At 43.3% G+C, this 16,531-nt stretch overlaps 2 protein-coding genes across 5 annotated transcripts in view; both read right to left on the bottom strand.

The window, feature by feature from the left end:
• Positions 1 to 45: 45 nt before the first annotated feature.
• Positions 46 to 2,958, bottom strand: LOC106587285 (uncharacterized). Its single transcript, XM_014175523.2, has 2 exons — positions 2,364 to 2,958; positions 46 to 2,031 (listed from the first exon to the last, which is right to left on the bottom strand). The coding sequence occupies exons 1-2, from the start codon at positions 2,700 to 2,702 to the stop codon at positions 667 to 669; spliced, it is 1,704 nt and encodes a 567-aa protein (XP_014030998.1). The 5' UTR covers positions 2,703 to 2,958; the 3' UTR covers positions 46 to 666.
• Positions 2,959 to 4,056: 1,098 nt separating this feature from the next.
• The window catches only part of LOC106587286 (protein BEAN1), a 44,521-nt gene continuing 32,046 nt past the window's right edge, over positions 4,057 to 16,531 (bottom strand). For all 4 annotated transcript variants that reach the window (XM_045708601.1, XM_014175524.2, XM_045708602.1 and 1 more), the window contains one exon: positions 4,057 to 7,410. In XM_045708601.1, coding sequence (XP_045564557.1) covers positions 7,011 to 7,410 — 400 coding nt within the window. In that variant the 3' untranslated portion in view covers positions 4,057 to 7,010. The remainder of the gene's footprint in view (positions 7,411 to 16,531) is intronic.

Raw genomic sequence — 16,531 nt, 5'->3', positions numbered from 1 at the left:
TGTAACTGTCTTTTGTATGATCCATTTGAACTTCTGAAGACCATGAAAGTTTTTCACATTTTTATGAGTTAAAAAAGGTCATAACATTCTGAATACATTTGGACTTACATTTTTCATAAACATTACAAAGCATTCAGTAGTCTCAATGACAATGAGCAAGGAAAGTAAGTGCAGGATTGGCATAGAATACATTTCAGTAAGGCACTGTCACTGTAAGAGGACACAGTGGAAACATTACCTCCACCTCATAAATTAGGTCAAGCATAATTAACATTGTATTAAAAGTCTATCACCTGAGAAACAGTACATAGCAAATGCCAGAAAATACAGAAGATGCATTAAATTCAACGAGGTCATTCTTCTTGTCACCTTCATACATTGAATCCACAGGTTGGTTGCACATTAATTGGGGAGGACGGGCTTGTGGTAATGGCTGGAGCAGAAGAGTGGAATGGTATCGAATACATCAAACATGGTTTGATGCCATTCCATTTACTCAATTCCAGACATTTATGAGCCATTCTCCCCTCAGCAGCCTCAACTGATTGAATTGCCCCAGACCAAAACAACTTAGTGGCAAGTGATGTTTCAGACCTGTCAATCAATTTCCCTCTGTGTGTTCTGATGGTCCAGGAGCACCAACATTCAATCATGACCTTACTTCCTCTAAGGCTCGTCCACCATGACATAGGTCTGAAGCAGCTCGTCCTCTGTGGGCTGAGGGATGGGGCCCTCCATGTCCTGGTGCTGAGGGCCTGTGGAGGGCTGGTGGTCAGCAGCAGTAGGGTCCAACACTGAGGGGTCCAGGTGGCTGGTTGGGACATAGATGGAGTGAGGTGGCTCTTTGATGGTGTCCCTACTAAGAATGTGTTTGTGGGGACCGTCTGCTACTTCACAGGTGCTACAGCCTGGGATGTTACAAACCGGCACCAGAGAGGGATGGCACATTAGGGGCTGGCTCTGGTCCCCTGCAGAATCCTGGTGAGGGGACCCATCATGGTCATTGCAACTGGCATGTGGTGGTGCTGTCTCTTCTACAGGGTATTTCAGGTTCTCCTCCACCTTGTGCTCTTCCATCTTGTAATCATGGACATGCAGTTGGCCAATCCTCTCAGCCAGCTTGGTCAGCTCATCTGCATCATCGTCCTCCTGACCCTCTTTGGTCACTTCTACCTGTGGAGGAGTTGGTCCGTGGAACGTGGCAGTAGTCTTGTAGGCCTTATCTTCTGGAGGCTGGAATTTTGGGACTGCTTCTGTGAGATGGGGTTTTGATGCTGCTGTGGTGTGCATGGAGATGGACTGGGGACCACTTACATCACTGCCAGCTAAATTGGCTGCACTGCTACCTTCCTCGGGTGTGTTCTCTTTGATAAGTCGCCTCCGCGATACAGGAGGTCCACCCAGTGGCTTACTGAATATTGGCTTCTGCCTTATGGCAAGGTCTGGGTAATTCTGCTGAATCTCCAGGATAGACCTGTCATCGTTCAAGAATGCCCTGGGTGGTCTGATTCCTGGAGAGTGTGTCGTCTCAATGGACTGAACCTCCAGGTTGAGGGGTATCTGTCCATCATCCTGTTGCCTGCCTGGTGTGCTAGTGGTGACAGGGTTCTCCTCGGTTAAGTCTCCCTCATCTGTCTCCACTAGTCCTGGGTCTACCAGGGAACAACCATTTGATAGACCCTTATCCTCATTCTCCTCTTCTTTCTGCATTTGTAAGGGCTCTGTTTCAGACTCTTTTGCTGTCTCCTCGGCAGCCCTCTTGGTGTGAGGTAGTTGTGCAGCTCTCCTCTGTAGAATCTCCAGACACTCAGGCTGTGACCGCTGACCCATGAGCTCCAACAGGTACTCACACTCTGTTCGCGCCAGGAAAAGCTCAAAACCCATTTTCATGGCTGTTTCAGGGTCTGCATTGTTTGTGAGTCGGTACTCTGTGTCAGTTTCCAGATGATATCCTATTGTTTCAAGGATACTTTTCGTGGCACTCTTTGTCAGGACCGGCTGGATGCAGTAGACAAAGGGGCCAGTGAAAGTCTGAGTGGGAGATAAGTGTTAATTATCACATAATTTCACAAGCCTGGCAAATAATATAGCCTCATACAGTTTACTTTCACTTCCTGATATGTGACAGCTGCACCTTTGAATATGTGGCTTGTGATTAGAGATGGCATTTCAATGTAAAGTCATAGTCATATATTATCCCTCGAATTACTTCTTACTCTGATAATAATAATTTGTACATGTGCATTAGGCTAGCCTAGCCTAAGTCTAGACATCTCCTCCGTACCCCATTTGCTTGGCTGCAATGCGCAAGACAAATAAGCCTAGTTGTCGAAATATGAATACCATACTATTTATATCTTTACCTTGACAATCTTGATTTCCTTCTTCCATGGGTAAAGAAACAGATTTACACAGAACATCTCCAACACCTCTGTGGCTTTAATGAGCGCACTGAAGAATGTTCGACAATCTTTAAAGCCTTGTATTACGCATTCGGATGCAGTAAGGTAGAAGTCAAAATTAGAAAATCTTTCTCCGGGGTCTGTTTCTAACAGCAAAAATCGTCTAGCTTCCCCGGTAACCTGTTTCTCTTGGCATAGTTTTAGGTTACCCTTACTCCAAATCTGATCATAGTAATTTAGGTAATCGTCGAAAGCCTCTTTACGTGCTACAGGCGTTTGGTCACCGTCACCACCCTGCATGTTTTTTTGTTGCTGTTGAAAAAGACTGTTTAGTTAGGCTACACGCTTCTTATCGGATTTAGAAATAACATAGGAACAAGGAAGTATGACAAGAGTGAGAGGCAGCACACTATTGATCTGAAAGGCTAGCCAAATAGGTAAAAAACTGTCAAAATGCGGAAGCATGACTGTTTCGCTACAGTTACGGTGACATTAGATTTGCCCATGAATCAATTAAGTTTCTTCTTCAGTATCGGCTTTGTGCTGCATAGTACGACTGACATCTAGAGGATAAAATATAACATATCCGTTCAAGACTGAAGACACGCGTCTTCCAACAGATGGTGCTACAGGAAAGAAACATATATCATATTCTAGTCATGCCACAAACCTGAGATGATGCTGAAAAGCCTTTATCATTTCTTCTCTGTAATGCTAATCGGGTTGTTTTTCTGTGCTTCTACAGGTGATAGATGTTACATGTCCTACCAAAAACAATGAGATAAAGAATGATGATAAGCCCTTGAATTATGAATGCATACAGGCATCTCCTCCCTACCTCGGAACAGCCTGATTTAGAGAATATTTCAGTTGAATAGTGATAATGTTAAAACTATTTTGCAATGGCATGGTGATTGTTCAGGCATTTAGATGATTGGATACCTTGGAGGCATCGCTGTAAAACACATCAATGCAGTTCTATCACAGATGATGTCTGCCTGACCAATGATAACCTCTCTCATCTCTTAACTCGCTAGAGAGACCGGAGCTGCTTTGTCAGTCTCACCAGGAAGGAAAACACAGTTTAAATGATTCCCCTCCTAAGTCAATAAGATCTGGGTGAGTGCAGTATTCACAAAACCTCATAATGGACGCTGTGGACTTATTATCTCGAGTACAGTGGCACTAGATGAAATTAGCTTTCTGCTGGCACGCCCTAATAGGAGCCTTGCACTGGGCAACGAGGGTAATTAGGAGCAGAGCAACGGCACAGACCATCTGCTCAGTCTGATTTACATTAGCTAGCTAGCCCACCACCCAAACACAACAGTCCGAGCAGATCAGAGGGGAATGAATGGCTGTCAACAGACAGGATGTCACAACATATTCCCATGCATTATACATAGCAGGATTCGATTTGGAAAAACGTTTAGGGAAACATTTTGCCAATGTAGATAATTGCGCTACACTGTTTCTGCACTTTTGGATGCTATACCAACACTCCTCCCCAGCTCCATCCTCTATCATCCCTATGTTTATTAATAGTAATGCTCCTCCTCCTATTTATATTACAGCTACTACTCCTAGGTGTAACCTTCATGTAAAACAGGAAGGTGATTTCAATGCCCAGAACGAACAGTCACACCGACTCAAATCATAGAGGTCAAATTTATTTACTTTCCCCAATATAAGAAATTAATAAAAGCTCTAATACAAAACATGGATATACGTTGATGACTGTGATTATAGGAAACAATAATCTTTGTCACACAGGACAGTTGTGCACAACAGTGGGACTTATAGGGAAACTATACATTGGAAGTGTACACGTACAGTATTACACATAATTTCACATTTATGTTGGACATGTACCTATTGGGCTACCAAAATGAAGTAAACGACAAAGACAAAACAGCATGTAAGACCAGAGTGAACCGCATTGCAGTTTTACCTCAACAGGTATTGGACTAGGTCTTCCAACACAGTTACAGTGCATTTCTACTGACTTGTAAAGGCAGGTAAAGTTGCATTTCTAGATGACTCTGAGTGTGTCACGATGCACACAATCTAACACGTTGCACTATTCACTGCATTGCACTTTTAGATTTCAGTTGATGAAACACAAGCCCATCATTATCATTGTATAGCATCGCTAGATTTGCAGTAGCTACATAATAATAAGCATAAATGCTCATTGTCAAGTTATTAACACATCATTTTTAGCCCAAACATTGTTTTATTTATAGGGCTTGACATGACAATTCTGACCACAAATAGACTATGTATTAACAAGTGCCGAGAACAGCATTTGGTTTTTAAAAGCCATTTAACAAACTCTCTTCAAAGTCAAATCCATTCGATGATGATTGGCACAAGACTGTAACGCAAGAAAAATAACCCGTTGATCTTTAATCTTTAGACGATTCTGTCTAGTGCGAAGCATCTGTGTTGTAGTACATCTACATTCTGGTGAATCTCACAACAACTATTTAATAGTAGTCTTTCCACAGTTATACACATTATTGTTAAAGCTATTCTAAATAAATACTCATCTCTTTATAACTTTTATCCACAATGCCAGCAATGCAATCATGCGACTAATTCATATATAAAATATTCTTTAAGGGTTCATCAGTGAGGATATCACTTCACAATAAGGGATTTGGTAAGATAAATTAGGGAGACTATGAGAAAGAGAGGGGGGCTGGAACAGAGATACCAAGTTCTGGGGCCAAATGCAAAGGTGACAGGGGGTCATTGACTCCACAAATACGGTTTTATACACAAAATAAGGACACTATGTCATATTTTCCGCTGAGAGTGCTTTATCTGGGGTTTCAATGATGAACATAGACTTATCTGAATAACTTAGCAAAGTAACACAAGCCTTGAAAAATAACAAGCTATTAGGAAAAGGAAAGCTCTTGATTTGTTAATCAGTTGCAAGTTATTGTGGCTACAATGTTAGCCGCAGTCTAACAGTCTTAGACTTAGTGCTTGGCAGGCACAGTCATTTTTATACCATTTATATATGGATGACAGACATGTAAAAACAGTTCAACTGAAGACAGTTTATCTGTACAATGAATACTCACAACCAAAAACTAAATACTGGATAATAATTTGGAAGCATTAAAAATATTCCAGCATATTGAAAAATACAATGTGTTTAGGCTGAATAATATTTAGGAAAAAAAATGAATTGTTTATTTATTATAATATCAAAGATGTCAGTACTAAAGTATAGTAAATCCCTCATCACAGTAAACTGTGTGCAAATATAATTTTTCCTTCCCACCAATTGTCAAATAGCATTGTATCTCTGCTACAAGCTATATTGTACTTTGATGTTAGCTGGCGAATGGGTCAAGTTCATAGTAATTTAGCTTGTGAACACCCAAAAAAGCTCTTCACAAAAGAGGAGTAGTGAGAGAGAGAAGAGGAATGTGTGGCAGTGCACGTTTGGAGACTGAAACAGAACAGTTGGGATCTAAATGGACCTCAGCCCCCAGAGGGGAAACCTAATTATAGAGAATAGACAGTATTTCCAGCTCATATGAACATGTTTATATCCAGAAACCATATAAAACCATATACCACAAAAATAATTTATTAAAAAAATACCAACACTCTTAGAAAAAAGGGTTCCAAAAGATTTCTTTGGTTGTCCCCATAGGCAAATCCTTCTTGGTTCAAGGTTGACCCCTTTTGGATTTTGGAACCCTCTGTGGAAAGGGTTCGACATGGAACCAAAAGTGTTGGGTTCTCCTATGGGGACAGCCAAAGAACCCTTTTAGGTTCTAGATAGTACCTTTTTTCCTAAGAGTGTATAACACTGGGGTATATTTAGCAGTTGAAATTACTGGACATTTTACAGACTGTGGGAGTCCTAAAGTCAGCTAAATATAAATCAAATATTATTTTCATGTAGAACATTTTAATCAAACCATATGGATATGTGATGGAATGTGAAATGAGTCATTCTTTCTATGGTGTTTTCTATCAAGAGCAATTCCATTACAACACAACAAAAACCAACAGTACATACAGAATATCTATGTGAAACCACTCCAGGTTAACTCTACTGTTTTTTTGTGTGCTAAAAACAGACTTTGATAATGCTTCCTAAATGTTTGAATGCCTCCTAACCTAAGACCAATGTACAGTATGAAGTGAATTCCTTCTGGACAGAAATACCATACTTCCAGCCCCAGTTTACCAGTAGTAGCCCTGTGATTTCATGGCAGTGCCCCAGTAGTAAAGGGAGATAGAGTGAGGATTGGTGCGGGTAACATCTTAGAGTCGGGGGACACAGCTTATCCAAGAGGTAGGGGAAGGAGAGGAAGGCGCAGACTGAGTTCAGGTTCAACCCAAACTTTCAGCTTCGGTCCAGAAAGTAATTCTCTTTTGATACTGCCTGTCATGCACAAAGGGACACTGGAAGAAGCAGAAGAGAGTTAGGCTGTCCTACTCAGACTGGGAGGTGTGTGTGTGTGTGTGTGTGTGTGTGTGTGTGTGTGTGTGTGTGTGTGTGTGTGTGTGTGTGTGTGTGTGTGTGTGTGTGGCTGTCTGCACAAAGAGCATTGGAGAGGACTAGCCCAGTCAGCTCTACAGGATCCTGTGTGCGACAGCCCGGGCTCTCTGGGGACTATGGCTGTCTTCTGAGGGGTGTTTGAGCAGGTCCATGGGCATCAGAGGGATGGGCTGGTTCTGCCTGCTCACCACCACCTCGTACGGGGGCGCCTCCTCCAGGGGGAACGCTGACAGGGAGATGGAGGATATTGGCTGCTGCCGGAGCTCGTGTAGTCCGATTGGGTAGTGGGAGGCGGCGGCACTGCTGGCGGACACCCAAGAGGCTCCAGCTCCAGCAGACGGCTCCTCCATCTCCAGGCTGGTGTAGGTGGCCTGCTGGTGGCCCCGCTGGCAGGGGTCCGTGAGGGAATACGGAGGAGGGTCGTCTGTGGGGACATATATCTGTGTCGCACCAGGTCCCATACATTCATCATAGCTGGAATAAAGAAGAGTATATCAGGTAAATAGGTTTAACATTTTAAAAGAGGATATCTCCAATCTTCAAACAATGGTAGGCCAAGTGTTTATTTAGCCTATGCTGATGGACCTGGATTCTATGTTTGTAGTTAGCAACATGAACACAAATGAAATGTTTAGCATAAGAAGACTAAACATAATATACATCTGAATGGTGAAACAGGCCTGTTAGAGGAGACTCTTGTCATCTACTGTGAGCTCTTTTCCTGTGTGGCGGCTGCTAGTCTTGGTTTGGTGCTTTCCATGGGAGAGCCTGCCCATGGACAATTATTTCAGCTCTCACATAATCCATAATCCCACAGTGCACTGAAAGTTTGTCTAGCAAATACAACCACCCTACTAGAGCTGCTGAGCTTTATAGAGGCCCTGTAACACAAAGAGAATAACAACACATCCGCCATGCTGATCCTCAACACGGGGGCCCCTCAGGTGTGCGACTCCAAACACCATCATCAAGTTTGCAGATGACACAACAGTGGTAGGCCTGATCATCAACAATGATGAGACAGCCTATAGGGAGGAGGTCAGAGACCTGGTCCTGTGGTTCCAGGACAACAACCTCTCCCTCAACGTGATCAAGACAAACGTGATGATTGTGGACTACAGGCAAATTCTCATTGACAGGGCTGCAGTGGAGCAGGTTGAGAGCTTCAAGTTCCTTGATGTCCACATCACCAACAAACTAATATGGTCCAAACACTAAGACAGTCGTGAAGAGGGCACGACAAAGCCTATTCCCCCTCAGGACACTGAAAAGATTTGGCATGGGTCCTCAGATCCTCAAAAGGTTCTACAGCTGCACCATCAAGTGCATCCTGACTGGTTGCATCACTGCCTGGTATGGCAACTGCTCGGCCTCTGACCGCAAGGCACTACAGAGGGTAGTGTGTACGGCCCATTACATCACTGGGGCCAAGCTTCCTGCCATCCAGGACCTCTATACCAGGCGGTGTCAGAGGAAGGCCCTGAAAATTGTCAAAGACTCCAGACACCCTAGTCAGACTGTTCTATCTGCTACCGCACGGCAAGCGGTACCGGAGCGCCAAGTCTAGATCCAAAAGGCTTCTTAACAGCTTCTACCCCCAAGCCATAAAACTCCTGAACAGCTAATCAAAGGGCTACCAAGACCCCTCTTTTACGCTGCTGCTGCTCTCTGTTTATTATCTATGCATAGTCACTTTAACTCTACCTACGTGTACATATTACCTCAATTACCTCGACTAACAGGTGCTCCCGCACATCGACTCTGTACCGTACCCCCTGTATATAGCCTCGCTATTGTTATTTTACTGCTGCTGTTTCATTATTTGTTACTTTTATTTTCAATTTTTTATTTATACATTTTTTTCTTAACACTTTTTTCCCTTAACTTCTTAAAGCATTGTTGGTTAAGGGCTTGTAAGTAAGTATTTCACAGTGAGGTCTACACCGGTTGTATTCGACGCATGTGACAAATAACATTTGATTTGATTTGATAAGCGGAGAGAGAAAGCGAGAAAGAGGCGAACATGGTGTCAGTCAGGCCGACTGGCTTGTATAACATTATGTAAGATACATTTGCCACGGCCCCATCATCATATGTGTAAACCAACCGCTAAATCGCTCTTTACCACCCCGACACTGACCCCAGGGGATATCTGGGAATAGAGAAAATACAGCGGGATAATTGAATATGTGGAATTGTAAACAGTATCACCCTCTCAGAGAGCGGGTGTGGAGAAGCAAGGCAAATGGCACTGTGGCTGTGGATTACTTAAGCCTGTCACCTCCGGGTTGGGCCGGGTGATACACAGAGATTTAATGATGAGAGAAGGTATTGGGAGCCGGAGTAAATGAGATCTTTATTAATGATAGACTGGATGAGAGTTCTACTTCCTCTACACAGGGCTTCCAGTAAAACGTTTAGCTAAGCTGAACAGTAGGAACATTCACAATTGACCTCATATCAGTCCAGCTATAAAGTGTATTAGATGTACACTGAGTGTATAAAACATTAGGAATAACAGCTCTTTCCATGACATAGACTGACCAGGTGAATCCAGGTGAAAGCTATGATCCTTTATGGAAGTCACTTGTTAAATCCATTTCAATCAGTGTAGATGAAGGGGAGGAGACAGGTTAAAGAAGGATTTTTAAACCTTGAGACAATTGAGACATGGATATGTGTGCCATTCAGAGGGTGAATGGGCAAGAAAAAATATGTAAGTGTCTTTGAATGGGGTATGGTAGTAGGTGCCAGGTACACCAGTTTGAGTGTGTCAAGAACTGCAATGCTGCTGGGTTATTAACGCTCAACAGTTTCCCGTGTGTATCAAGAATGGTCCACCACACAAAGGACATCCAGCCAACTTGACACAACTGTCAAAAGCATTGGAGTCAACATGGGCCAGCATCCCTGTGGAACACTTTTGACACCTTGTAGAGTCCAAGCCCTGACAAATTGTGGCTGATCTGAGGGTAAAAGGAGGTGCAACTCAATATTAGGAAGGTGTTCCTAATGTTTTGTACACTCAGTGTATATTTTCTGCCACCACATTGCCCCATTCTGTTCTAAACGTTATTCTGCATGGTTTCAAATGGGTTTGAGGTAAATGAAAGTATGTGAGCTACTCTTTATACAGAGTCTCATACAGTCAGGTATCTGCTTCTCATAGAGACTCATACCGTCAGGTATCTGCTTCTCATAGAGACTCATACAGTCAGGTATCTGCTCCTCATAGAGACTCATACAGTCAGGTATCTGCTCCTCTTAGAGACTCATACAGTCAGGTATCTGCTCCTCATAGAGACTCATACAGTCAGGTATCTGCTCCTCATAGAGACTCATACAGTCAGGTATCTGCTCCTCATAGAGACTCATACAGTCAGGTATCTGCCCCTCATAGAGACTCATACAGTCAGGTATCTGCTCCTCATAGAGACTCATACAGTCAGGTATCTGCTCCTCTTAGAGACTCATACAGTCAGGTATCTGCTCCTCTTAGAGACTCATACAGTCAGGTATCTGCTCCTCATAGAGTCTCATACAGTCAGGTATCTGCTCCTCTTAGAGACTCATACAGTCAGGTATCTGCTCCTCATAGAGACTCATACAGTCAGGTATCTGCTCCTCATAGAGTCTCATACAGTCAGGTATCTGCTCCTCATAGAGACTCATACAGTCAGGTATCTGCTCCTCTTAGAGACTCATACAGTCAGGTATCTGCTCCTCATAGAGACTCATACAGTCAGGTATCTGCTCCTCATAGAGACTCATACAGTCAGGTATCTGCTCCTCATAGAGACTCATACAGTCAGGTATCTGCTCCTCATAGAGACTCATACAGAGTAAGGTAGCGGGTCCTCTCCTCTGCTGGTGCTCTGTGCTCAGTGGGATAGTAAAAGGTGCTGTTCAGGAGCCTCAGTAATGACTGCTTGATTTCAAATGAGTCGCATAGCTGACTGACTCCCCGGCCACTGCTCCCTCCACCCTCCATCACTGTGCTGCAGAGTGCTGCCTGTCTGCCTGCGTGCAGAGCTATTTTAGACTCCGGCCGCGCTCCGGCTCATTCAGACAGACTTAATGTCCCCAGAACACAGCAGGACAGAAACATTTCACATGATCCGGGGTTACAGACAAAAACAGGACTTGCCATTAGCCGGTGCTATAGTACAAAAATGGTTCATAAGGCCATTTACTATGCAAGACTACAGTGGGCCATTAATTTGCCATATAGCAGTACAAATCCAAAGTGAAACCTGACGGACAACATTGACTTTATTCTAAAACTTTTCACCCTTTTTTTCCCTATTCTACTTGGATCGACACATTGAAAGAGATTGGTTAACGATTTGGAGTAAAAAGGTGAGAGTGATCTTAGATACTTTGTAAAAAAAGGTGAGAGCATTTGAGATACTTTGAAACTGTGTAACCAAAGCAACAACAAAAAATCCTCCTTCTGGTTCTGCATGTGTAACATGCTCTGTTATGTAATGACTGCATAACACAACAACGTTAAAGCAGTGGGCACAGAAACGCCAACTTACTATTGAGAGGTGATGACACAAATGGCAGTCAGTGGTGATGCATAAGGTATCTCTCAATTACTTTATTTTCTTATCTCAAATACTTTCTTCTAAGAGTTGAAGAGGAAGATGATGCCCCACTTCTTATTGGTAAATATTGCATTATCTTATTGGTTCAAATTCTCTCTGGTAACTTTCTGTTATCGAGTAGAATGTATTCCATACTCTTATGCATCATTGGTTACAGCTGTGCAGACAGCTGGGCAGTATCAGGTGACCCAACATGAGGTTGCGACCCCTAGTTTGGGAAACGCTGCACTAAATACCGTACATAACACCCACATATCTCTTAACTTCTCAACCTATATTGTTAGTCAGCTCTAGTGAGAAGGAATATAAAGTTATCAGCTGTTGCCCTGGATACTTTCAGCGGGTTTTTTTCCTACTCGTTTTTATGAATAAATTATGATCATGCTGATCCAGGAAAGAGGGTGAGAGTCTCAGCTTGCAGAAGTGTGTGTGTGTGTGTGTGTGTGTGTGTTTGTTTATGTGTGTCTGATATTCATCACACAGCTCAGCAATGTTATTAATCCCTTCAGGGTGCAATAAACTACCAGCACCACATAAACATTGAAAATAGGGCTTTTCGCTCTAAATAAACACGCTGATACAGACATTTGGCGAGAGTCACTCCAGAATTTCTTTGCCATGTATGGTAGCGCTGTGGACACCTGAGGGCCTAGCTGTTTTCATGCCAGGGTTTCATGAGTGTTACACCAAGCTGAGAATCCCCTCTCTGATTCGGGTGAGAATACTTTGCACGTTGCAGTCGCCCCCTTATAGGAACTATAAGTCCCCTAGGACGCTAACACAAGGTGTTGCATCCTAAAAATTATTAATTATTAGCTAGCAAAATCAGATATAACACCGCTACAGCCTAGCCCTGTTTAGATTGCCTAATCAATCCTGCCTGCAGTCTACTGCTGTTTTCAATAATCTACATGCTGTATGAGGTGGTAGGTAGCCTAGCGGTTAAGAGCATTGGCCCAGTAATCGAAAGGTTACTGGTTTGAATCCCTGAGCTGACTAGGTGAAAATCTGTTAATGTGCCCTTCAGCAAGGCACTTAATCCTAATTGCTCCTGTAAATCACTCTGCTAAATTAGGTAAATGTATGTTTGCATACACATTCATTTCCCTGAGCACAGTTGTATAATTGGGCATCACTTGTCATAGGATGAAACTACAGTATGGAGAACCATGGGACTTCTCCAGAAACACCTGTGGTGCATATGACACAGAATGTGTTACTTTCCAACGCCTAGAGAGGCGTTCACAACTATGATACATGAATGCAGGTGTGTTAGGCTGTCAAAAAGTTGGACGTAAAGCGCTCTATACATCTTTATAGGTATACAATGTACTCCAAAGCCCAAGGAGAGGTGTGGGTCACTAGAGGGAGGACCTCTTGCTTCCGGGCCTGTAGCTCTAGAGAGATGACAGCACTGACTGGAGCATATGGCCCGGTCTGTCCACTGCACTGCGGGTCTGGCACAGGGAGCTCACTCTTTCAGCTCCCTGGCTTTGTCAGAGGCCCATGCCTGTAGAGCTATGTACAAGAGCAACATTGTGTGGTTATGAATGTGCTGTGCATATACAGTGGGGGAAAAAAGTATTTGATCCCCTGCTGATTTTGTACGTTTGCCCACTTACAAAAAATTATCAGTCTGTAGTTTTAATGGTAGGTTTATTTGAACAGTGAGAGACAGAATAACAACAACAAAAAATCCAGAAAAACGCATGTCAAAAATGTTATAAAATGATTTGCATTTTAATGAGGGAAGTAAGTATTTGACCCCTCTGCAAAACATGACTTAGTACTTGGTGGCAAAACCCTTGTTGGCAATCACAGAGGTCAGACGTTTCTTGTAGTTGGCCACCAGGTTTGCACACATCTCAGGAGGGATTTTGTCCCACTCCTCTTTGCAGATCTTCTCCAAGTCATTAAGGTTTCGAGGCTGACGTTTGGCAACTCGAACCTTCAGCTCCCTCCACAGATTTTCTATGGGATTAAGGTCTGGAGACTGTCTAGGCCACTCCAGGACCTTAATGTGCTTCTTCTTGAGCCACTCCTTTGTTGCCTTGGCCGTGTGTTTTGGGTCATTGTCATGCTGGAATACCCATCCAAGACCCATTTTCAATGCCCTGGCTGAGGGAAGGAGGTTCTCACCCAAGATTTGACGGCACATGGCCCCGTCCATCATCCCTTTGATGCGGTGAAGTTGTCCTGTCCCCTTAGCAGAAAAACACCCCCAAAGCATAATGTTTCCACCTCCATGTTTGACGGTGGAGATGGTGTTCTTGGGGTCATAGGCAGCATTCCTCCTCCTCCAAACACGGCGAGTTGAGTTGATGCCAAAGAGCTCCATTTTGGTCTCATCTGACCACAACACTTTCACCAGTTGTCCTCTGAGTCATTCAGATGTTCATTGGCAAACTTCAGACGGGCATGTATATATATTCTTGAGCAGGGGGACCTTGCGGGCGCTGCAGGATTTCAGTCCTTCACGGCGTAGTGTGTTACCAATTGTTTTCTTGGTGACTATGGTCCCAGCTGCCTTGAGATCATCGACAAGATCCTCCTGTATAGTTCTGGGCTGATTCCTCTCATGATCATTGCAACTCCACGAGGTGAGATCTTGCATGGAGCCCCAGGCCGAGGGAGATTGACAGCTCTTTTGTGTTTCTTCCATTTGCGAATAATCGCACCGAATGTTGTCACCTTCTCACCAAGCTGCTTGGCGATGGTCTTGTAGCCCATTCCAGCCTTGAGTAGGTCTACAATCTTGTCCCTGACATCCTTGGAGAGCTCTTTGGTCTTGGCCATGGTGGAGAGTTTGGTTTGATTGATTGATTGCTTCTGTGGACAGGTGTCTTTTTTACATGTAACAAGCTGCGGTTAGGAGCACTCCCTTTAAGAGTGTGCTCCTAATCTCAGCTCGTTACCAGTATAAAAGACACCTGGGAGCCAGAAATCTTTCTGATTGAGAGGGGGTCAAATACTTATTTCCCTCATTAAAATGCAAATCAATTTATAACATTTTTGACATGCGTTTTTCTGGATATTTTTGTTGTTATTCTGTAATTTTAATGGTAGTTTTATTTGAACAGTGAGAGCACTGTTCAAATAAACCTACCATTAAAATTATAGACGGATCCTTTCTTTGTCAGTGAGCAAACGTACAAAATCAGCAGGGGATCAAATACTTTTCCCCCCCACTGTACCTGTAGATGTTAGGGTGAGTTTGTGCGTGTGTGTGAATGCATGTGTGTGTGTTTAAATTAGAATACACTCAGTGTACAAAACCTTAAGAACACCTGCTCTTTCAATGACATAGACTGACCAGGTGAATCCAGGTGAAAGCTATGATCCCTTATTGATGTCACTTGTTAATTCCACTTCAATCAGTGTAGATGAAGGGGAGGAGACAGGTTAAAGAAGGATTTTTAAGCCTTGAGACAATTGAGACATGGATTGTGTATGTGTACCATTCAGAAGGTGAATGGACAAGACAAAAGATTTAAGAACCTTTCAACGGGGTATGGTAGTTGATGCCAGGTGCACCGGTTTGTGCCAAGAACGGCAACGCTGCTGGGTTTTTCACACTCAACAGTTTCCCGTGTGTGTCAAGAATGGTCCACCATCCAAAGGACACCCAGCCAACTTGACACAACTGTGGGAAGCATTGGAGTCAACATCCGCCAGCATCCCTGCGGAACGCTTTCGACACCTTGTAGAGTCCACACCCTAATGAATTGAGGATGTTCTGAGGGCAAAAGGGGGTGTGGGGTGCAAGTCAATGTTAGGAAGGTGTTCTTAATGTTTTATACACTGTGTATACAGTACCAGTCCAAAGTTTGGACACACCTACTCATTCAAGGGTTTTTCTTTATTTTTACTATTTTCTACATTGTAGAATAATAGTGAAGACATAAAAACTATGAATTAACACATATGGAATTATATAGTAACCAAAAAAGTGTTATCAAATCAAATATATTTTATATTTGAGATTCTTTAAAGTAGCCACCATTTGCATTGATGACAGCTTTGCACACTCTTGGCATTCTCTCAACCAGCTTCATGAGGTAGTCACCTGAAATGCATTTCAATTGCTGCACTTTGGTCCGCTTCTCCTTACGACAGCCGTGACAATTCTACAATGTAGAAAATAGTAAAAATAAAGAAAAACCCTTGAATGAGTAGGTGTGTCCAAACTTTTGACTGTTACTGTATGTAAATAATATAACAGTGTGGTGTTTGTGTATTTGTGCTGGGACGTGCCCAGTTCTCTCTCTGCGGAAGCAAGTTCCTTCACAGGCTCCACAGGTGAGCTGCTGATCTAGGTGGTGTAAGCTCTGTAGTTTCCCTCAGCCATCTGTGGCAATGGCAGCACTGCCCAGCATCACATGCCTTTCCCTTCATCCATCCACTCCACCCCGCTGCCTCCTATCCCTGACCATGCACACAATGTACACTACAAAACACACACTCTCTTTTATCCTCTCCAAATCACTGGTCCTCAGCCAACATATTTAGATATTTCTATTTTGCACTGGATATTCTTCCTGATCTAAATCTACCTCAATCTTTGACACATCTTAGCCTAAATTCAGGCATAAGGAAACATCCATGTGGTGTGGTTGATGTTTCCCACGTTAATTGGAACAGCAGTGAAGAATACGTAGCTTGAGAAGACATAGTTTGGGAGTGATAAAAGCACATTAGGCCTCAGACAGGAATTGTGCCTCTTAATGTGAGGAGTGATTTCCCTCCCTCCACAGCGTAGCAGAGATGGATGGAGGCTATGAGAGGCAGAGGCATTGACAGAGTGGCTTGTTCAGCACCAACAACCAAGCCCACCACCACCACCACCACCACCACTAAACCCATCTAACAGTAGAGCCTAACATCCAAGCCAATAATAAAGGCTTGAAAACACAAGCACTACTTGACAATTTGCCAATAAGAAGCTAGTAATCCTGTCTGGTCTTATCATGAAATACGTTGTGTTA

The sequence above is a fragment of the Salmo salar genome, chromosome ssa26 (assembly GCF_905237065.1).
Source record: "Salmo salar chromosome ssa26, Ssal_v3.1, whole genome shotgun sequence".
In the NCBI taxonomy this organism is placed as follows: Eukaryota; Metazoa; Chordata; class Actinopteri; order Salmoniformes; family Salmonidae; genus Salmo; species Salmo salar.
The sequence above is the reverse complement of the archived record's forward strand: the minus strand, read 5'-3'. Positions and strand labels throughout refer to the sequence as shown.